This window comes from Sinocyclocheilus rhinocerous, unplaced genomic scaffold, assembly GCF_001515625.1.
Source record: "Sinocyclocheilus rhinocerous isolate Xijiao unplaced genomic scaffold, SAMN03320098_v1.1 scaffold603, whole genome shotgun sequence".
Classification (NCBI taxonomy): Eukaryota; Metazoa; Chordata; class Actinopteri; order Cypriniformes; family Cyprinidae; genus Sinocyclocheilus; species Sinocyclocheilus rhinocerous.
The window spans coordinates 2,818,287-2,843,201 of record NW_015656630.1 but is presented as its reverse complement, the minus strand read 5'-3'; the positions used below and the strand labels follow the sequence as shown (position 1 = coordinate 2,843,201).

At 37.4% G+C, this 24,915-nt stretch overlaps 1 protein-coding gene across 1 annotated transcript in view; it reads right to left on the bottom strand.

The window, feature by feature from the left end:
• Positions 1 to 24,915, bottom strand: part of LOC107720691 (fibroblast growth factor 11-like) — a 60,495-nt gene that overhangs the window by 7,622 nt on the left and 27,958 nt on the right. The window contains exons 2-3 of the mRNA XM_016528487.1: positions 16,626 to 16,736; positions 13,027 to 13,130 (exon numbers count right to left, since the gene is read on the bottom strand). Coding sequence (XP_016383973.1) covers positions 13,027 to 13,130; positions 16,626 to 16,736 — 215 coding nt within the window. The remainder of the gene's footprint in view (positions 1 to 13,026; positions 13,131 to 16,625; positions 16,737 to 24,915) is intronic.

Here is a 24,915-nt window from a genome sequence, read left to right as displayed (position 1 = left end):
ACATAAGCGCGGTATTATGCTCACACAAATACACACACAAAAAAATGTAGAGTCTTTACAGATTCGAAAGATGTATTAGGAGTATTTTAAGATCAAATGAGCGCACCGGCGCCTCCATCTGTCCTGCAGTGAGCTACTGTTCAGCTTCCACACTCTGCACAAACACTTGAACAGCGCACATTCCTCTAGGTTAACATTAGACTGAGCGGCCATGTAAAGCTGCTAATAGGCTATTACATATTTCAGATGATAAGCCATATGTGAGGTCGATGAATGATAGAGGAGCGTTTGGATGTCCTGCCCGATGTACTGTATTACCAAAGACTAGCCGTTAACGATCTGTCCGTCACTGACTGTGTGAAATCGCCTGTGGATTTTTTTTTCTGCGACTAAGCGACTAATAAAATTTTGGCCGACCAAGCTTCTTCTGGTCGACTAACGATTAGTCGACTATTAGGGGGCAGCCCTAATAAATACATATACATACATTTAGACCACGTAACTTAATGATTGCTATCGGAATGTGAAGAGACTTTCAACCAGCATAACAAAAAATGTTTCTGAAGACAATCACCTATTGCACCTTTAAGTGCATACATTAACTTGCATTACATTTTTTTTCTGTTAATTTTTTTACAAACTCCCTAGCACCCCCTTGCGGCCCCCTTTGAGGTTCTGGACCCCAGTTTGAAAACCCCTGACCTAGATGGCCAGCTCCAATCTGTGCTTGGGAGAGTTAGCATTGAGTAGCCATGATTACAGGCTTAAATGAAAAGCTAATCCTTTCGCTCTGACTCATGAAGGAGTTAAACAACCTCCTTCAGCTCGCGTGTCTTGCGGAATGGGTTGGAATTACATGTGGAGAAAGAGGTAATATCTGGCCTGCGTGCAGAGAATCCCGACGAAGGCGCCAAGTCGCCAACATCTTTATCATGCACAGCTGCACTCTGACCTTCCCCTCGCCCCACCCCCTCTCCTTCTCCTCCTTCTCGCTGCCTTCCTCCATTTCTCTACTTTCGCATGCAAGTGTCTGATTGCATCTATTTTACCTGGTCATAAAGTAATACCCATTTATGAGCCTCTGTCTAAAAAAGGATAACTAGCCCTGCTAATTCTTTAAATGTCCTCCATTTCAAAATCACTTTGTTCAATGCATAAACACAGACAGGTGACCTTTAAATTCTGCATGAAATCAAACCTGACCCTATTTAATTTTAGTTTTTTTTTTGTTTTGTTTTTTACAACTAATCTTAGAATTTAAAGACGTGCATTACAATCAAGCCCCGCCCTCAATTATTATTATTTTTTTTTCAAATTTAGTATTCTGCTTCACTGAGAAACACATTACAATACAAGACTATGACTTCCAGTTCATGTAGACTTTAACAATGAGAAGTTTGTCAGGATTTGTAAACAGTCATATGGTGTGACAGTTTATTCTAAAATTTTATTCTAAAATATTCTAAAAATATGAAATGGCCATCATCATCCGGAAGACTTTCTAAACTACTTCTAGAAGTACACATGAATTGTTTTAATTAGTATTTAGGCATTTTATTTAATTTTTTTGCATTTCAACACTATCAATATTTATTAGAATCTGTCATTTGCAACTTCTGACAAACCAAACTTTAAAAAACAAAATTCTTCTGATAGTAACAGATTTGTCATACATATTTAATGTACATATTTTTGCCCTAAATATATTTAAATACTTTAATATATACTTATTTAAAATATACTTTAAAACATATGAATATGAAATATATTTAGTATTATAAATTATTATGAATGTCACACTAAATGCTTTAGCATAACACCATAAAATAATAATAGAACAAAAAGCATCCAATATTTTTTAAATGTCATATTATTTTACTTCGGAAAATGTTTTGTAAATGTTATCCTGAATATACACATACACAAACACATCATATATCCAGGTGCATCTCAAAAAATTAGAATATCGTGAAAAAGTTCTTTTTTTTGTAACTTATTTCAAAAAGTGAAACTTTCATATATTCTAGATTCATTACATGTAAAGTAAAACATTTAAAAAAAAAAAATTGTTTTAATTTAGCTGATTAGAGCTTATAGCTCATGAAAGTCAAAAATCTAGTATCTCAGATATTAGAATATTTACATTTGAGTTTCATTAAATGGCCATCCCTACAGTACAAATTCCAAGTATCTCTTGTTCTTTGAAACCACAATAATGGGAAGACTGATGACTTGGCAATGGTCCAGAACACAATCATTGACACCCTCCACAAAGAGTGTAAGTCACAGAAGGTCATTACTGAAAGGGGTGGCTGTTCACAGAGTGCTGTATCAAAGCATATTAAATGCAAAGTTGACTGGAAGGAAGAAAATGGATAGGAAAAGGTGCACAAACAACAGGGATGACCGCAAGCTTGAGACTACTGTCAAGCAAAGCCGATTCAAACACTTGGGACTGAAAAGGTACCGCCCCAGTGACAGCTTTTGTACCTTTTTTTTCTGAGGGTGTGGAGGAAGACTGGAGAGGCACAGAATCCAAGCTGCTTGAAGTCCGGTGTGAAGTTTCCAAAGTCAGTGATGATTTGGGGTGATGTGACGTCTGCTGGTGTTGGTCCATTGTGTTTTATCAAGTCCAAAGTCAATGCAGCCGTCTACCAGGAGATTTTGGAGCACTTTATGCTTCCATCTGCTGATAAGCTTTATGGAGATGCTGATTTCCTTTTCCAGCAGGACTCTAGCACCTGCCCCCAGTGCCAAAACCACTTCCAAGTGGTTTGCTGATCATGATATTACTGTGCTTGATTGGCAAGCCAACATGTCTGACCTGAACCCTATATGGAATCTATGGGATATTTTCAAGAGAAAGATGAGAAACAGTCGATCCAACAATACAGAAGAGCTGAAGGCTCAATAGTGCCTCAGCAGTGCCACAGGCTGATCGCTTCCATGCCACACCTCACTGATGCTGTCATTTGTGCTAAAGGAGCCCCGGCCAAGTATTGAGTGCATAAATGAACATACTTTAAAGAACTTGAACTTTTCTGTTTTGCAAATCTTTTTTTTGATTGATCTTAGGAAATATTCTAATATTTTGAGATACTGGACTTTTGACTTTTTCATGATATTCAAATTTTTTGAGATGCACCTGTACAGCATATGTGTGTGTGCAAGCATACTTTACAAAAAAAAAAAAAATTTAAGCAGCAAAATACATGGTTTGTGTAAATTAATTTAATAATTATAGTTCATTAAAATTTCACCTTAGAAGTTAGAAAATTATAAATACTGAATTTATGAATATTGTTTTATTGAATTAAACCTACATGCTACATGCTATAGTATACATACATATACTATGGTGTGACTATTTAATCATATAGAGTGACATGCAAAATATTCTTTTTGATTTAACGTCACACCATTCAGTTTCATGTAGTTAGGTGAGTCTATAGCAATGGCAACAATATGTTTGAATGGATATATATACACACACACATAAATATAATTACTGTACAATACGTTATCCATTTCTTAAAACAATATATATTTAGCTACATAAGTCCTACAGTACTACAGCTGCAGTACTACACAGAGACTTGGAAATGTGCTGTATAATGTTGCTTGAATTTTTTTAAGCTTACAATCATTTTATTATGATTTTTTCCCTCAATTTTATTCAAGTGTGAACTACACATACTAGCAAACGTGCAGACTCAACAAAACATATACCCACACACTCAGCAGCCACCACAGGATTTGAGCTAAGACGTCCCCATCCAAGATGTTCTGCAAGTTTCTTCTCACAGCCTTTGGTTCAGAGAGCATGAAATTGACAGACGGAGGGTGTGGGATCCTACTGCTGTGCTGTTTCTATCTCTCGTCGAAGTGGAGTTAATGACCTTGTTACTGCCACATGGCAAATTCAAAAACACTTGATGTGAGGGCAGTTTACAGTGCCCGCTCAAGTGCTGCAAAAAGCAGTCTTAAGGCTGTCGCACCTTTAATGCCCATCACAATAACTTTAACAGATGAAAAATTTAACAGTCACGTTAAACTGCCAACGACAAGAAAAGCATCCATCCTGTCCATAAGAGAGTATATAACACGAGGCTTCAGTTTTGCAACACAATGACAGCTGTTTTGAAATTTTCTTGAAATTTTGAGACCAACGTGACCTCTATGTCCATTACGTTCTCAGCAGGAAGTTCTGGAAACGTAACACAATGCTGGAGACACGGTTGAATAATTTATATCAATTATGCTATTTCAAAGACACATGTATTATTCAGTGAAACTGTATTAGTCCCAAATCCATGACTACAGCTATAGGCGTTATACTGAGACAGGAAGTAGACAAGAAATATGCCCTTCATCTCAAGAACATGGGAAACACACAAAACAAGCATCTTGGCCACAAAGCAACACTGGGATAGCAAAGTTACAAGCTGTAAACGAGTGCTGTACTTCCTGTGAGTGGAGGAGAACGGAAAATGAAAGAGAGGAACTGGATAGCTAGCAGCTAAGGAATTAAATGCATGCTGGGAAAAATTTTGTATTTGTAAGATATTTGCTTATAGAATCTTATTTACTCAGAATACATGGCTACTTTTAGTGGCTGTCAATAGAGTGCTGCAGTGATTATGTATTTTTGTAGGCCAACTCACCCTGGTTCCCTTAGCAATAACCCAATAGTATTTTTCCATTGGTTTTTGGCTGCCCGATGGAAAAATCCTATTGGGTTTTTTGAGAGAGCTATTGGGGAAGTATTGAACTATTAGTTTTTTGTCGAGGGAACCATGGTGATGCTAACTGTAACCCAAAAACGTTTATGATTCTTACAAATTTTGTTCATCATGATAATCTTGACAAATTAACACGAACTTGTATGAATTCTGAAGCTTAAATACAATCACCAGAAGTAAAAACCTAGGCTATAAACAAACTACTATACCACAACTTTAAGGTCACCATCACTAAGCTTCTAACAACTCTTTGAAGTTTGAGTTCAAATTGTTGATTATAAACACAGTGAGGCTGTGAAAGTAGACTAGTGAGTAGATGAGTTTTCCTGTTATAGTATGATGTTTAATGTCACCAACAACCTCCGTATTCCCAGTTAGCCACTTGTTAGCAACCGTCTTTTTCAAGCAACATAGGTTCATTGGAAATATGTGCCTCTACCTACATTTCTCAAAAAACATACACATGAACACTAGAGGCAGTAAAACTCCCACAACTTTTATTCCTTTTCACACAAAATATGATATGCAGTTCCACAGTTTCGATTAGTAAATCCTAATTTTCACATAATTACTTGAGGAATATTGTTATGAATTCAAAACAATTTTAACATGCTGCGAGATTTGAAAAATGATGCATTTGAAGGTTAGCGTCACATATATACAACTTCATATGCATGAGTTTTCTAATTCAGTAGGTTTGTTCAGTAGCTCACGTGATACGGCGTTGCACTTAGGTGATGAAGAGCTTCAGTACGAACCCCGAGAAACCGCAAAACAGCTCAAAAGGAAGTTAAAATAGCCCGACTGCATTTTTATATAACTTTTGCATTTGATAACACTATCGGTATAGGTTTAGGGTTGGTTTTGGTGTAGGGGATATTTCCAACACGATAGAGCATTAACGTTTAGTGACACTCCATGGATATTTGAATTATGAACCACCGCAATACGTACCTGAAGCAACATAATACAAATACAGCAATACGTGCCTATATCAACGTAACAAAAATGTGCCAGGGTCACGTATTGAACCCGCGTTTTAACACTACTCACTGGACGTTTCACTTTGAAATTGCAGCGAAACATGCAGTAAGGCACGTAATAACGGTGCTGCAGAAATGTATTTAGAGGCACGTATTTCGAATGAGCCTGGGTTGTTTTCGAGACAAGTAATAGCTTTAAAAATATCACTTGGAGGTATGCTGTAGAATAAAACATGAAAATATTTTGAGCTTGTACTAATAACAGACCTTATTTTAGGCATTGAACCAAAAACCCATTTGAAAAAACCCTTTGACTTTGGGACGATGGCACTAGAAGTGCTAAAATGCTAACTTGTTTCCATGCTTTGGCCTACAAAAATATGCCATCCCTGCAATATTCCATAGAGAAAGATAGTAAAGTAATGGTATCCACCAGCAGGGGCTAATGCCAGGGGACCATGCTAACCCACACTCTTTGGTTTCCACAGCAGATCTGATGCTGTCTGACCGAAAGTGGCCCCAGTGGTGCCATAATCTCTGTCTGTATATGTCATTTGGGACCAGTCTCGCCCATGATCATATCTAAACATAAAGCTCCTTAATGGGGCTTACGTTTCATGAGTGAGAGCTTGTGTGTGTGTGTGTGAGTGAGTGAGTGAGTGAGTGAGTGAGTGAGTGTGTGTGTGTGTGTGTGTGTGTGTGTGTGTGGGGCCCAATATGTTTATGCCTCAGTTAATCCTTGTACTTGAGTGCATATGTGTAATGTGTCTTGCTACTTATACGTACATGTGTGGGAAGACGCATTCACTGATGTAAGTTTGTGTGTTCAGCAGATGTTCAGTGGCATACAACATTACATAAGTCTATAAAGCATGCAGGGCTGCATTAGGAAACATCAATGGATGGATGAACGAATGCAGGCAAGGTCATAATCCATTTACGCTCTGCCTATGGTGACGTTTACTGATGGTCGTGCAGCTGGTAAGGGTGGGCGGGGCTATTCCAGATCGCTGATGACATTTATCTTTGTTTTGAGTGATGAATGGAGGGTCCCTGTCAATAAGATTCATGTTATGGGATGTTAGATGGCATCTCCTGTTTTAATGAATGATCTGGAGCAGGGCTGACAGCAAGGAAGTATTACCAATAAGCATGTGGCAAAGTAATGGGATCTCATTTTTATTCTCATTTAAGTGTGCATCTAGCACACGTACATTTACAATATCAAGGCACTGACAGCATCTAAACTGTCAACTTTACAGATGTACAAATGTTTACCAATCTGTTGAGGTTCAAAGATTAATCGAGTTGGTTGTTTAAATTGTATTTACAATAAATGAGATTAATTATTTAACACCATCATATTGATTTATTAACCCATTTACCTAATTTGACTTGATGTTTTCATTCTGTTGTGTGTGTAAAGATTGATTAGAACTGTTGTGAAACCAATGACACATATGAATCTGTCACGTGTGAAACACATAGAATAGCATACTATTCTTACATTTTCTTGAAGTTTTTAGAGAAGCTCCGTCCCTTATTTAGCGCTGCACTCATGTCTTCTGTCTTCTGTTTGCATTTCTACAGCGTGATGGTAAGGTTGCATGAATTTATGAATGAACTGCTCGTTTTTCAAATCTTTCCGGTCTGCTGACATTTGCTATGACATCCATCTGCTACGAACATTAGAATGCACGATAACTTTCGTTAACTCTACAATAAGTAAATCCACTTCCCCAGCTAATTACTCTTCAACAGTGGTGCTATAGCACTAACGTAAAAATGGAAGTTCATATACAAAATTCTAAAGATGGCTGCACGCTTGTTTCTCTGATGCATAAGGTCTATATGTGCAATTTCTGTATGCATAGATTGCTGGGATGAACTAGATTTTCCAAAATGTGCAGTATAAAATCAGAACACAGCATGAGATACTGTATCCCACTGTGCAGTGCACTCAACTTGACCTTTTCATTTCCAGTGTGATGAATATACTGTTGGTTAAATCAACTGTTAGTAATTCATTATTTGATCAGACTGGCAAGGATAACACTTTAAAATTTTTACAGAAGAAAGTATTAACAATACAATAATATCCATTTTAATACAGGACATGCAATGTAGTATAGCCTACAGTTTGAAATAACTGTCAGAATAATGCCTATTATTTACTTTTTAAGGATGCATTAAATTGATCGAAAGTGACAGTGAAGACACTAATGTTGCAAAATCTTTGATAATAATTGATAATAATAAGAAATGTCTCTTGAGCAGTGGTTCCCAACCCTGGTCCTTGAGGCACCCCAACACTACACATTTTGCATGTCTCCTTTCTCTAACACACCAATTTGGAGTCTCTACTAATGAGCTGATGACCTGAATCAGGTGTGTTTGATTAAAGAGACATGCAAAACGTGCAGTGTTGGGGTGCCTCCAGGACCAGGGTTGGGAACCACTGCTCTTCAGCACCAAATCAGCATATCAGAATGATTTCTGAAGGATCATGTGGCACTGAAGACTAGAGTATTGAGGATGAAAATTCTAAATTCAGCTATACTTCATTCATTTTAAGACGTACAATTACGTACAATTTAATTGTAGGCCATAAGAGCCTTAGTTCAAAAACATTTAAAAAATCTTACCAACCCCAAAATTTTGAATGTATTATATATACTTCACTAAATTTAATCTACATGATATTTTACATATTAGTGTCTATCAACATGTTTAAAAATCTGTAGGAATACTAATAAGATTACCTTTGGCAAAGACAGAGAGGCCACAGAATAACAAGATTATCAACTGAAGGGTACTAGGGTTCATAAGGGGGCTTATGGGAAATGGAGGCAGCTTAAAATGCCGCAGAGGGTTTATGGGGATGAACAGCTACAATCTGCAGTTCATTACCTGCAAGGGGAAAAGAGAAGATTACTGAATCACTTACACTTCTGTTTCTCTCTCGCTCTCGCTCTCTCTCCCCATCCCTCGCCGGCATGTGAGGTGATGCTGGGAATGAGGTGTGTTTGGAAGCAATTGTATGTTCTAGTTTGGATTCATATCAGTAAGTCTCTGGCTTTTCATTTGCCTTTAGAAACTACATGTCTCTTTGAGTCTGCAGTGTGATGGGTGTGATTGCATCTCAGTGACGGGAGCATTTTGAATCTCAATACCATCTGTGGAGGAGAGAGACTATAGAAACCATTTATCAAACCTGAGATAAAGGCACCACAACACACATTATACATGTCTTGTCTGAGGTCACACAATCACACACACCCACACATGCACCTATTGTGCTCAGACAATGCCATTATACCGCAAGTTATCTGGTGGAAACTTTGTTTGGAACGAGGAGTTTTAAATCGAAGCCTGTGTCGCCTGAATAATGGCTGATCATGGCAACAGGCCCACAACTATTTCTGTCAAGAACCTTACAACTGTGTCACCGCCTCCCACTCCCCATATCTTTCTCGTGCTCTCTTTCTCACCCTCTCTCGTTCAGCCCAGGAGGGTTTTTCCAGAGCATATTGTCTATAAAATGGGTCAGGACGGGACCGGCTCTATTTTTATCTTGAAACCATTTTCCTAACTTCACAACAGGTATATCACAGATCTCGATGCCCACACAACCCCCTCTACTGTAGACCAATAGCGTGGAGGTTCCCTCAGCAGTCCGTTCCCCATCGCTCTCCAGGGCTACTGTGCCAAGCGCATACACACACACACACACAGCTAGTGCCTGGATAATTAAACATGCAGAACAATGAAGGCTTCAGAAAAGCTTTTAGCTCAGTGCTGATCTCTGTATGGTTGGAACTTGGAAATGGAATAGTAGCCAGAAATGTAAATTCTGTCATCATTCACTCATCCTCATGTTGTTCCAAACCATGAGACTTTCTTTCTTTTTTTTTCTTTTCTTTCTTTCAAAAGGATATGTTTTCGAACTGCTCTTTTCCATGCAATGAAAATGGGTGGTGTTTTATACTGTAAAAATACTTTAAATATCTCCTTTTGTTTCCAGTAGAAGAAATAAAATCTAATATGTGAAATGATTATGACAGAATTGACCCTTCACATTTTCATAAACCATTAAGGCTTTTTTTGTGAACCATTTGATCAATTAATAGAAAATAATCAAAGAACGATTTGTTTGCAAGTAGGTTTTGCTTAACACAAGAGAAATACTTAGCTGCTGAAATATTTTGATCATGAATATTAAGATTCCATTAAATTACTTTTCCAGACATTTTCTATTTTTCTTTTCCTTTTTTCTCCCAGGCCTTTCTGTGTTATAATGTTTCTATTTCATTAAACAGAGCAGATTAAACTAATATATTAAAATTAAATCTATTAAATTATGTGATTTCTAATTACATTAGTGGATGCAAATAACCATCATAGACAATTTTCATCAGATTTTGATGATAAGGGCTTCAACATTTTGCTTTAGCTGTTAACAGTAAAATAAATAAATTAAGGTTAACATTACCATTAAACATCTGTTCCATACAGGTGACGTCCAGCATTAAATACTAAATAGATAAAAAAGGAGAGTACTTTAAGATAGCTATGAAAAGTCTTACTCTTAACGTTTTTGTTTTGTAGATGTGCCATTTTCAAAAAGCATATTGTCATAAGTGCAAATTTTGTGGATTTTAACCTTTTAAATCATGCATCTGAATTGCCCCTTTCAGATCCGATGGTGCATTTTAAACCTTAATGGTCATTATAGGCTTTGCACCAAATGCTGCATGAGGACATGAGGAATGTCTGCACAAGGGGATGTATGAAATCCATTATATGGCAGAAGAGCACAATCCCTGAGGCAGCTCGTCTAATTTACGTGGGCTTATTACAATGAGATACTTACAGAGCTTGACAATATAGTGGCATATTATGCATGACCTTCTCTTTAACTGCAGTGAGGAGAGGAGGGGAGGGGACAGGAGCATGCGGAGGAAAAAAAGCCCTGGGGAGTGAGGTGTTTCCCCATTGGCTGTGTCCTCCGAGTCTCACATTTGTCTGTTCAGTTACACACACTTTCTCTAAGCCGATGGTTATCATACACACACTTGCACTTGCATATAAACCCTATGCATAAACAATCTTATGCACAGACTGGTGATATAACAAAATTATTTCCCTGATTTCCTGCATCCAGATGCCAGTTAAGCAGCATTGTAAACATAGATATCATTCCCAAATTAATCTGCGTATGTAACCCCTCTGACATTGATTAAAATAAACCATCCCGTCGCACATAATTTACCCAGAATTCAATGTAATGTTCTTTGATACGACTGGAAGCAAAAAATAATGTTTGTTTGAGTGCCAAAGACTGAAATAGGGCACAGAGAGGACAAATTCAGATGGTTACAGTAGCAAGGAAAGGACAAAGCTGTTAAGGACGAGTCCGAATGAAAGGGAATGGTGAAAATGACAGGGACAGGACAGGACGGACAGACCAGGCCTAAGACAGGGGGAGGAGGGACAGTTTAGGATAGCAGACACAGGACAGGATGTCCCAAAGCTTACAGTGCATCGGTAAGCGATGCAGGCTCTGAATTAAAGGCAGTTGCCTTTGAACCAAATGCCTCTCTCCACTTCTGAGAAGAAAATCCCCTCATTCCTCAGTTCACAGAGAGGCAGGAGACAAAAGCTCTCTCATCCCCCATTCTAATCGGCAGCTCTGGGATGCACGCTCACACACACATATACACAGCTTAACAGACACACACTCAATATCTCTCTCTGCGTGCTGTCTCATCACGCTCTCTGTTCTCTTTATCCTGCTCTAGCCGTGACACAGTCTAAATATCTGCTCCACCTTGCCTGCTAATGCTGCTGCTTTCCACTCTACTCCACATCAAGCACAATTTGGGTAATTGGTCACACTGCATGGGCTAATCCTTTGTTATTGTATTTATTTTTATGGGAAAGCTTGACCTTTGGGAACATTAACGGCACATATCCAATATGGCTATAGGGTTTCTAGCACGCTTAACACAGGGTTCGAAGTGTCTCCAGAACCACAAGAGATTTGTAAAGAAAGAAAAAAAAAGAATGTATAACTTTTGGGATTTTCTAATTAGGTTTTTTTTTTTTTTTTGGAACACTTTGTGGCAAAATACAGTACCATTCAAAATGTATGTGTCTATATATATATATATATATATATATATACTGTATATATTAAAAAAATTATTATTTTATTCAGTGAGGATGCAATAAATTGATCAAAAGTGACAGTAAAGTGACATTATCATTATATAATTTTCCAAAGACTTCCAAGACTACTTTAAATAAATTCTCTTCTTTTGGACCTTCTATTCAGCAATGAATCCTGAAAAAAAGTATAACAGTTTACACAATATCAACATTGATAATAATAGGAAATATTTCTTGAGCACCAAATCACATATTAGAATGATTTCTGAAGGTTCATGTGAGCCTAAATACTGAAATAATGGATGTTGAAAATTAAGCTTTGCATAACAGGAATACATTACATTTTAAGATATATTAAAATAGAAAACAGTTATTTTAAATTGTAATAATATTTCACAGTATTACTGTTTTTACTGTATTTTGATCAAATACATGTACCCTTGGTGAGCATAAGAGACTTTTTTTAAAACATTAAAATCTCAAACTTTTCAACAGTAGTGTATATAGAACTGCATACTGAACCATTTTATTTGGCGTGTGAGAACTCTTAAATCTGGAAAAACAATTCTGCCGCCTTCCCACAGAGTTTAGCTCAAACCTGTCCTAAAGACCTTGTTTGCCTGGTTTAGGTGTGTTTAATTAGGTAAACTCTGCAGGAAGGTGGCCCTCTGTAAACAGGATTGGACACTTTGATACAGCCAGAGAAGTTCAGCACCATGGAGAGCAACCTGGCAATTCAGCACCATGGAGAGCGTCCAAGAGCTTCACTGCTAGGTCCAAAATGGGTAATTTTGTGCTATAACGCCAAAAAGTGGGTAGTTCCACAATTAGTTCTGGTACTATGAAAAGGTTCCCGCGGTGCGAAAGGCCCTATTGCCTGTGGTTTTTAGAACCAAAGACAGAGTCCGCATCATCCTAATTACGCCATCCTCTTTCACACCAGTCTGTTTGACCAAACTCTTTATTATAAGGAGAGTAATTAAACACTCATGCATAATTATTTACCCCTCAAAAAGCTGCACATCGTCAATTATCCGTGAATCATTATTGTGGAGACACATGGAGGACACCGGCATAATGATCCTAATTATGATAAACATCAATCCTTAAAAGAGCATTCAGTCACTTACGGAGGTGTAGAGGAATCCCTCGCTGTTCATGCCCAGGTAGAAGCCAGTTTTCGCTCCCTGAATCGCCACTATCCGCAGACCCACAGGAATCAAGTTGAACTGTGCTGTGGGATGAAATCAGAGAAATTCATGCTCAGAGAAATAGATTAAACACTCAATGTGTGTCAGGTGTCAGAGAGAATGGAATATGCAGGTAGAAACAGTGTTTGGTTGCTTTAGATGTCAGTCAAACTGTCTTTTCCATTATAAGTGCGCGTTTCTTGGGTAGAATAAGCTGCAATGACAACCAGACTTTTTGCCTTGAGTCAAAAGTCTGGCTTTGCGAGACTAGGGACATCGTGACTTAGGATGAAACAGGATAACAGAGATGAAGATGAGAGCGACACAGAAGAGCTGATGTAAAACTGACAGGGATGGAAAAGATAATGGCATGAGGTTGGGGAAGTTATACAGGAGGGACTATCTGTCCTACGTCTGTTGTCCTTGATAGAAAGATGGATTGTGTTTGATATGGATCATTCATGGAACATCACACAGTTAATGCTTCTGAGAGATAACAGAAGATAAAATCATGCAAAATAAAAGGCAATGAGAGGGAGAGAGATATTCCCACACAGGCTGAGGAACACTGGGTAAATATTTCCGCAATTAGTCTTCAGTGAGATTTCCCGCTGGAGTTTGACAGATATATGACAGTATCTAATTGGTGTCGGACAGTATCGTAACAATTTAGCACCATCAAATACACCTCATTGGGCGTGAAGTGTTTAGGATTCACATCAGACTGCCCTGTCACAACGTTCATGGGATGCCACAGTCATATGGTTATTTAATATGTGCGACAGTCATTTCAGTAGACAAGCATGACATGTAAGCTAGTCCCTGACAACCCAGGCAGGAATGTGCTACACTTGTGCACCCTGACAACTGCCATCCCAATCAAATACTTCTCAATCCGTTACTCGTACACTCAAAAAAAAACTCACATAGAGCACAAAAAGCACAAGAATTCATGACACATCATGTGTCTGCTCTCGTTGGAATGTTTTTCTCTCTCCTTTACTGTCTCTTCCCCTTCATGAACAGCATGATATGGTGACTCAACATAAAATACAACATTGTACCACTGAGGCCTCAGGCTGAACCTGTACAGAAGAATTGACTTCCAGAAATGCAATCTTTGGTTGACTCCAAAATACTATACACTGTTAAAAATCTATATTTTAATGTTTTTTTTTTTTTTTGGTTTGCTTAAGGTACATTCACTCTGAATTTGAGTTTGTGAAGTTGTGATGCTGTCAGTTGCTAATAGGTGTTCTACACTGAACTACAGGAAAAATTACCTGACTTCCACTGTCACACTTCCATTGGTGGCCACTGCGGTGCATAATTCCTTATTTACATACAGTAAAACTCTCTTCAACTTTGTTGTATCACCAGTGGTTGCTCGCAAGCCACAAAAAGGCAACTCTAATTAAAAATGATTTAATTCTGAGCATCCATTTAATCATCTTTCCAAACCTGTAACACCTTCGTTCATCTTCGGAACACAAATTAAGATATTTCTGATGATATCCGAGAGCTTTCTGACCCTCCATAAACAGTAACGCAACTACTAACTACTATGCCCAGAAATGCACACACATGACATGGTACTCTCAAAGACCGACATGGAAGAAGAGAAATTGTTGAATAAAGTTATTTTTGTTTTCTTTGTACACAAAAAGTATTCTCGTAGCTTCATAAAATTCAGGTTGAACCACTGATGTCACATGGACTATTTTAACAATGTCCTTAATACCTTACTGGACCTTGAACGTGGTAGTTGTGTTGCTGTCTATGCAGGGTCAGAAAGCTCTCGGATTTCATCAAAAATATCTTAATTTGTGTTCCGAAGATGAACGAAGGTCTTACAGGTTTGGAACAACATGAGGGTGACAGAATGACAGAATCTTCATTTTTGGGTGAACTAACACTTTAATGCAAATACAGTAAGCATAAGCATATAAATTGCATAAACAATATTAAAATTGTATTTTTCATTTTCTTTATATTCAATATTTTAAAAATAAATTATTTAACATTGAAATATGAAATCATTATAAAAATTAAATGATATTTTTAAAGATAAAGCTGCAAGTAGGTGACGGCAAGTCACATGTCTTAAAGGATAAGTCCACATACAGAATAAAAATGTCATCCAAGATGTTAATTTTTTTTTTTTTCAGTCGCAAAGAAATTAATTATTTTTTTGGAGGAAAACATTCTATGGACTTCAATGGTGGCCAACGATTTCAAGGTCCAAAATGCAGCTTCAAAGGTCTCTACATGATCCCAGCCGAAAAATAAGGGTCTTTTCTAGTGAAACGATAAGTCATTTTCTGAAAAAAATAAATATATATATATTTATACACTTTTTAACCACAAATGCTTGGCTTGCTCTAGCTCTGCGATTGCGCGTCTTCACACATTACGTAATCATGCTGGAAAGGTCACACGGTTTTTAAACATTTGTGGTTAAAAAGTGTGTGTATATATATATATGTATATATACACATATATAATTTTTTTTTTTTAAGTAAATTGCCGATCGTTTCACTAGATAAGGCCCTTATTCCTCGGCTCGGATCGTGTAGAGCCCATTGAAGCTGCATTAAAAAGGCATTTTTGACCTTGAAATCATTGGCCACCATTGAAGTCCACTATATGGAGAAAAATCCTGGAATGTTTTCCTCAAAAAAAACGTAATTTCTTTGCGACTGAAAAAGACAGACATGAACATCTTGGATGACATGGGGGTGAGTAAATTATCAGGAATTTTTTATTCTGAAAGTGGACTTATCCTTTAATTAATGGGTCATTGAATGTGTTACTGAATCATTCACTTAAATGATTTATTCAAAAATGCAGATTCATTCAATAACGAAACACCACTGTGTATTGCTCACAAACATTTTGTTTTTGCAATTTGAATGACATACTTTATAATGTCAGCTCGGACAGTGTTAAAACAACAATTACGAAATTATCGTAGATGATACATATCGCGCACAACCCTATTAACAATGTACAACATCCTGCAGAGTGAATAAGTGAATTACTTCTAGACATCTAAATTAAAAAACACAACATGGCCAAGAAAATGTGAACATCCTCTTCTAATTATCTGCTTTGGCTAGGTCCCTTAATTCTAGTCCAGACAAATATTAATGCTATGGCATGTGATCTTCAATTATATTGCTAAATGTGAATCCCCATTGTGGCACCAGTGACCATGGGCTAAGTGTTATACACCTGGCCTTAGGCCTGACATACCAGACATATGCCAACACTGGGCTCTCAAATTAATTATAACAGACAGACAGACAGAACATGTACGTGAGGAGACTCCTAAAGAGAAAGGAAAAAATGAAATCGCATCATATGACCCCTTTAAGAAATGAACGTCATGAACAACAGAAGTTCATTTTATGTCTGTCTAGCGGTCACAGGGACGGACACAAGCAGACACTCCTCAATAGTTTCTACAACTGACCCAACCAGAGGTCACACTGCGCCTGTCAGCCGTGAATAGTGAGTGAGAAAGAACACGCGCTTACAGAAGCAGCTGTTCTCGTCCCTTGTGCCGTCCATGGTGCCATCCGGCAGCATCTGCAGGTAGTAGCCGTGCTGGCTGTACAGACGGGTGACGATGCCTTTTAGCTGTGGCTCTGCAGAGAGAAAACACAATCACAGGCACACAGTGTTAGTCCGGGGGGAGAAAACATCACAGCTTGACCTATACAGGCACGACTTCATTAAAGCTTACGCAGAGTCTATTCATTATCAGCAGCTACTTATGTTGCCCAGGTCATGCTGCCATGCTTTGGACATTTTTAGTATGACAGGTAATTCAGTTCAAGCTTCCTTATGTAAACATATATTAAAACACAGAAGAAAACAATTTATTTCCATCAAATACACTAACGTTCAAATATTTGGGGTCAGTAAGCTTTTTTTTTTTTTTTTTTGAGAAAAATGAATGCTTTTATTCAGCAAAAGACTCATTAAATTCATTAAACTCATTAAAAAAAGTGACAGGGCACATTTATAAATGCTGTTCTTTTGAACTTTCTATTCATCAAAGAATCCTGACAAACAATGTACCACGGTTTCTACAAAAATATTACACAGCAAAAACCGTTTTCAACATTGATAATAATAAGAAATGTTTCTTGAGCATATCATCATAGTGCACTGATTTCTGAAGGATCATGTGACACTGAAGACTGGAGTAATGATGCTGAAATTTCAGCTTTGCTATGAAAGAAAAAAATATATAATATCACAATATTACTATTGCGTTAGCAAAATATGAATTTCTTGGTTTAATAAACCCATTTATTTTTTATAGAAACTTAGAAACCTAGCACAACACTTTACAACTAGAAAAACATTTAACAAAAAGAGGTGTATAGGTTTAAAATTATACAACATAAGATAATATACAAAACGTACTGCAACACTTTCTGGTAGTCAATCCTTTTTGGAACATGCATTTCATCACATTAACTATTAATACCTGTGGCTACTCTGCTAGGACACCTTGAGGGGAACTGATTTCATACATCCATTAAAAATCACCCAGGGACCAGTTGGTTTAAAGTAATTGCAAAAACGACTAGGAAAAGTTAGCTATTAGAAAATTAGCTTGCAGTTGCAGCTGCCATTTGGATTGATATTTTGTCATCGAATGCAATGAAATTCATGCATTTTTCCCCCAAACAAAGGAACACGTAAGCATATTGATAGCTAAAAGGTAAATTTAATTAGAGTGAATTATAACAAGATTATGTCTGAATTGCATAAATTAATTACATCTTTCATCTATGATTAATTCAGTGGCTCTCAACTGGTTTTGTTTGATGAATGAATGAATGAATGAATGATGCATTTATATTTAGTAACTAAATGTCTCTCAGCAGCACAAACCAACCATGTTTATTCTCCATGCAAGTAAACTTAAAGGGGCCATATGATGCAGTTTAAAAGATCATTATTTTGTGTATTTGGTGTAACAGAATATGTTGACATGCTTTAATGTTCAAAAAACACATTATTTTTCAAATACTGTACATTATTGTAGGTCCTCTATGTGTATGTAATAAAATTTGTATTTCCATTACAGGTTTAGGTCTTAAATTTCATATAAGGTGGTATTAAAAAGGTCTTAAAAAGTCTTAAATTTAACTTGTTCAAGTCTGCAGAAACCCTGAGTGCATTGTGATTGGCCGAACACCGCAAGCACTCGTCGGAAATGTAACGCCCCTTACCATAATCGCGAGCTTCATCTTAATAAATAAATGTAAAGACAGAGCCCGAAAGGGGAACAGAGTCGCGTGACAGACACAGTGATGAAGCTGGTATGTGTTTGCAGTACACAAGCCACGGTTAAGACAGCTGACTCCACTGTGAGTGACCCTTTCTCTCTCTCTCTCTCTCTCACACACACGCGCGCGCGCGCGCACGCACGCACGCACTAATAACAAAACAGTAGCTGATTCAGAAGCGCCAGATTGTCATAGCAAAGTCAGAATTACCTCCTCTCCTAGGTTCACGAAACGGTCGTCCATAAAATGCATTGCTGTTCTGTTGTAAGTAATCTTAAAGATTCCTAAATGCATCTACTTCCGGAAGGCCAAATAAAGTGTTTTTGCTTTCGCCTAGAAACACACAGGGTCTCCCTGACATGGCTGCTTCAACACTAACTGCGGTTACTGAAACCACGCCTTCTTTCTTTGCATGCACATTTGGGCCGCATTATGCAAATATTTCCACATAGTGAGGTAGATATGTGGGGACGTGTTAGAACGAGCCGTTTTAGGGGGGCGTGGCAGAGTCTTAACTTTGATAAAGAATATCTCTTTGGTTTTGAGACTTTAGTCTTTGCAACTTCAGGGATCTTATCTATGCACAATCAGCTTGTAACACTCCAAAGAGAAAGGAAAACTTGAAATCGCATCATATGACCCCTTTAATGCATTTTGGTATGTTTGCAATTTTTTCTTCTTTCAGAGATAAAGGGTTGTGTCAAACAACATGTCTATGTTGGCCTAATTTCACTAGCTTCTACCAGGTGGCAGATGAATTTCTGCCAAAATACAACAGAATTTGGTTGGATGCTCAATTTTGATGCCAACAACAAAATATATCTCTTTTAAAAGTTCATAAGTCTAGTTTTTTGCCATGCTAGGTTTTTGCATGTTTCCCTGCTGTCCACAATACCAAAAGCACAGACCTGTGACCCATTTTTTGGGCCATGACCCACCAGTTGAGAACAACTGAACTAATTTAGCATCGCTATCCAGAGCACAGCTGTTTCTTCTGCACATGAAGATGCCTCAGAGACCTGAAGGGTCAGATCAGAATAGACCACCTTTCTCAGGCCTCACATATATTCCAGATAATGCATTAGTCATGAATATTTAATATGCATAACTCACTTGACATTTAAACTTGCTCATGTAAAACAGCTTGAAGACGGTGTTTGCTCTCTTTTTCCTTGTGACTGTTATACTTTGAACGCTTCACTGTCCATCTCATAGCATTGTATTGACGCTCACCTCATCCTTATTTTTAGAGAAGCTTTGGTCACTACAGGACTTTGGCAAATAAAATGTGTTTGCTACTCTATAAAAGGTTTACTCGCATTGCACGTTTATTTATGAGACTAGAGGAGAAGAACAAAAGCTGAATGTTTTATAAGCACAGTCCCTCCGGCCTACTTTGTGTTCATTTTAGAAACAAGTGAAAGGGAAGCTAAACGTTAAAGTTGCTTGTAAACAGACTAGTAGCTGTGGTAAGCTGTGACCACGCTAAGAACAGTTTCTTAGGACCAGCTGATTCGTCCCCCACAGTGAAATTCAAATGAAAGAAATCTCTCAAGGAAAAGGGTAATTTAAAAACGATTATCTGGAGGGGTAGGCTGGCTTGTTATGAGTTTCCACTGCGAAGGATATTAGTTAAAGGTTTGTATTGTATAAATGTCACGCCGGTGGGTTAAAAAGACAGCCAGTCTCAAATTCACATGCTTCATCATGTCAAACTCAAAATGAACTGCTTTGTAACACTTGTACAGTGAGTGTGTGTTCTGGAGTGTGTGTGGCCTTTTATTTATCTTTGCTGTCACGTCTCCTTTAGCGGTTCAGAGGACTGTGGTGGAATTTGCTGAACTTTTCCCAAGACCCGGTAAAAGCTTGTATTGATTTCACCCACGCAAATCCTGATAAAAATTCCACTGACACAAAGAGGTTGCAAAGCTCAGGTTTGTGTGTGTCTGATTGTGTATGTGTTAGTTTTGCTACTGCGGTATTATCTCTGATCTGAGATCAGCAAGAAGCATTGGTAGGAATAGGAAATTATTCTGCTTTCAAGTACACATGGAAAGCTCATACTTCTGAATTGAGCGGTCAGGTGTGTTGGGTGTTTTTCAACTATAGGCACTTTGGATCCTTTGCAGTTCAAAATAAAACACACTTTTAACACTTTCAATGTTTTATCTGTCCACTAAAATGTCCAACTGTCTATGCACATACAGAAACTTTCCAGAACATTTCCATCAGTGTCATTTTTAGCATTTATTATGTACTGTATTCCACATTTAATTTTTTTTTTCACTTAATTGATTTTATTGTAAATAATGCACTATAGAAAATATATTTACCTTGATTGTACTTCACAAATCATGTCTCAAATTTCATCTCCGGCTGCTCTTCTGAGACTGTTGTCTCATTGATAAAGTACACTAAATTTAGAAAAAAAATCATTTGTTACTTGATGGCAAAAACTGAGATTGTAATCAAAAATAAAATACATTTCATAAATTAAATATTATAATCATTGCCGTCTTTTCTTTTTTAGTTTCTTCTCTTTCTTTTTTTTTTCTTTTTTTTTTAGAATGTAATACAGTAACTCATATTTTTTTCTGATGGATTTGTATATTTTAAGATTACTACACAATCTAAACAAAACAACATTTGAAAAGAATCAAAAATATATGTTTCCTGGACAGTTTTAACGTGTCTTAACAAAAAATCTGTTAAAGGTCTGTGCTGAGTTTGAGTCCCGGCTTGCAGACCTTTTCCAATCCCCCGTCCCACTTCACTTCCTGTCTAAAATACTGTCCTATCGTAATACAGGCAAAAACAGCTAAAGTAAATCTAAAAAAAAAGGCCTGTCAGTTTTAATAAATGTCAAAAAGTGCCTGAAATTGAATGAACACTCTATTATTACACATATATGTTAAAAAAGTAGCCAAAACAAATAAACAATGTACAAAAGGAAAAAGCTCTTTTTTTTTGTTGTACAAGTGGATAAGCAAAAGGGAATACACTTGCATCACATTACACAACTTATATTATTTATTTATGAATGCTACCTAGAAAATAATGAATTTGTATATAGCAAACCACAGAGGGTGAGTCATTAGCTTTACATTAGCTGACTATAAGCTCTGTTTTATATATATATATATATATAACAAATATTACTAAAATACTGCAATAGAATTACTTTGCAATACCATTCGCAACAAAATATTGCAGAGCTGCTTTCCATCCTCTTTCATCTGGACATCACAACCTCGCAATTCTGCGTTTCCCATTCATTTGCCTGGTCATTTACATGAAACAAAATTCATGCTATACAATATTTCTTATTAATTTCCCTTGGTCTCTTACTCTTCCTCCACCATCTCTCCTTCACTTACCCATATGGTGTAATAATATTATGCATTATCCAAAGAAAAGGGGAAGCAAGTGATTATTTGCCAAGCGAGGTGGGGGGAAGGGATGCTTATGACATAACTTCATTAGAGAAGATGGCTCTATATGTATTGGACAGGCATAAAGTATACACTAACAGCCTCATTTGATAGACAGTTGAAGCATGACAGGGCTAATCAGAATCTCAGCTGCGGCGACACTGATGATTCACTTTGGAGTATCAACATAAAGCACCGGGTTGCAAACACCATCCCACGCTACTGTTAAACAGCAGGAACCACGGCTATCACGGCTCTTCAACACCACATCCAAAAACCAGCATGACACAGCAAAGTGACAGAACACACACATACACACGCCCGCCAACATGGTGTTTAGCAGCATTTAATGCAGCATGACATTTTGTACTAATTTAGTCCTGCGTTGGAACACAAGTAACTGGTGGGTTGCTCTTGGTATATATTGATACTAGAGTGTTTGGATTTGTGTGGTCAGTCACCATGCCATGTTCCTGCGGCTTGAGAGTATGTAGTCACATGGCATTTACGGCTTATATGATTGGCTAACCAGGTATTATAGAGCTTATATGCATTTTGAATTTTTAATAAAATGAAAATGGAAAGGAATTAAACTAATGAGAAAGGCAGAAAAAGAAGAGAAAGAGATTTGAAAAGTGCTATTCTGGGAACTGGCTTACAAAAAACTGTATGTAAAAATCTATCTGTGTAAAAATCTTAGAAAAAGAGAAAAGAAAGCGAGTGGCTGCTCTGATTTCCCCCCTGGGTGCTGTTTATCCGGTGGAGGTGAGGTGTGTGTGGGGAGTGGTAGTGTGTAGTGTCCAGTTCCAGGCTGTTACAGATGGTAATTTTGTCAGAAATCACTGAGCTGCTGCCAACTCCATGCTGGAGATACAGCAAGCGACGGCTGGTGTGCTGTGCTGAATCCTGCCTGTGAGGACCAGCCACCAGCTTTTATTCTCTCTCTCTCATTCAGACTCACATGCACTGGATAAAATACAGTTTGCCAGGATTTAGCAAAGCGACTAGAAGCTGCTACTGGATAAATAAATGCTTGAATTCTGTTTATGTTGGATTTATTTTATCTGTCATTATTTGTCTTTTAGCTTCTCATCTCTGCACAGTTATCTTGCAGTTCCAAACCCATATGATTTTCTTTCTTTCGTTGAACAGAAAGGAGAAATTTTGAAGAACTGTGGTTGCTCTTTTCCAATACAATGACGGCGTGTTGATGCTTTCAAGGATGCAAAAGTACCACAAAAAATCATAACAGGGAGCCATTGCAAAGTCTTCTGAAGCTATATGATCTGTTCATGAATCAATGAATGATGTCTGTTCCTCACAAAACTATTTATTGAATGCATTGTGGGAGTTCAGAAGAATTGGTATTATAGCACACAAGTCACATGGTCCTCTTTTATGATATTATAATGGTGTCCTTTCTGAAGCTTGAAATGCTCAGTCCCTATTCATTTTAACTGTAAGAAAGGAACAATGATACAATTTTGCAAAATATGGTAGACAAATCCAAACTGGTTTAGATTTAGAACAATATTAAGGCAAGTGAATCATGACTATTTTATTTTTACGTGAACTATCCTTTTGGCAGCACGTTTGTGTTCCAAATGCCAGCCATTTTTTCAATTGGGTATAACAGTGCACATTATACCAAGTTACATAATGTTGTGTTAATCTACTGCATACATGTTCCCTATCAGGCTTTTATCTTTATTTCTTTATCCCTCCCTGGAATATATGTTACACACATTACAACTTTTACACTTCAGTTTAGCTACTTCTTCACTACGCATTATGGATCAATCCCACTTGAATGACAGTTGTTCTTATCTGCCATTTTATTACTGTCAGACAAACCATAGCTCTTTTTAATGCAATTTTATGTATGTCCAATGTGTTTGGTTAGCTAAAACAGTATTTTAACAGGAATTATCCAAAATATGGTATGGCGTTGTTGCTTGGGCACTAACAGTTACATATTGAATGCATAGACAAACTGGAATTTCTCCCTTTTATACATTTAAAATAATTATTGGGAAATGCATGTTCTTAACTATGTAGACTTATTTTCAAATGAAGCAATGTAGCATCAACAAGTAGCCTACACTTCTTTTGCTCCAGTGCAAATCAATATTACTAACAACATTTAATTTTATTAACATCATTCAAGTAGTATTGATTCAGGTCATTGAATGGGCAAAGATTTAACAAAGGGCTAAAAAGTACACAAAACGTTTTTAGTTGTTCGCTTACTGTAAGTGTTTGATGCCAAACTATTCAGCGGCGACTCGAGTTAAGTTCGAAATCTGAATTGAATGTATAAAGACGTATAAAGCAAAACAACGGTTAGAAATTTGTGTGTAGCCTAGGCTTTATCATGAGTGTGCCCAGAAACATACACGCAAACGTACAGCGCGAACAGTGTTGAACGATTCATTAGCAAATGACTCTTATGAGCCAGTTCTTTTAACGAACCATACAAAGAGACCTCATGAGTTCAGATGAATCATCCTTTCTGAAACAGTCAGAGCCGATCCTCCCTATTCGCAAAATACACAAGCTGCGTAGGGCCCCCGAAACACCAGGGGGCCCCCTTGCTCTTAAAGATGAATAATTTTAGTTTCGTTTTTGAATTTTGAATTTTGAACAAAAACTTTAAAAAAAAAATTATTTTAATGCGGTGCGCTGTCGCCCTTTCTACGTAAAAATCAGTCAAATCATGTAATGTGAATGTCGTACAGTCTTGCTCGAGACTAAAAAAACGAGTTGAAAGCGTACCGAGCCGCGGAAGAGGCACTGTTTCTCAAGCGCTTTCCGCGAGCACGATTCGAGACGGAGTGAAACATGGACAAATGCGTTTCATTCATTCGTTCATAACCACTCATACCCCTTCACGCAATCAGTGCATGATGTTGTTAAAGAGGTCATATGACATTGCTAAAAAAGAACATTATTTTGTGTATTTGGTGTAATGAAATGTGTTTATGCGGTTTAAGGTTAAAAAAACACATTATTTTCCACATACTGTACATTATTGTTTCTCCTCTAAGCCCTGCCTTTCTGAAACACGTCGATTTTTACAAAGCTCATCG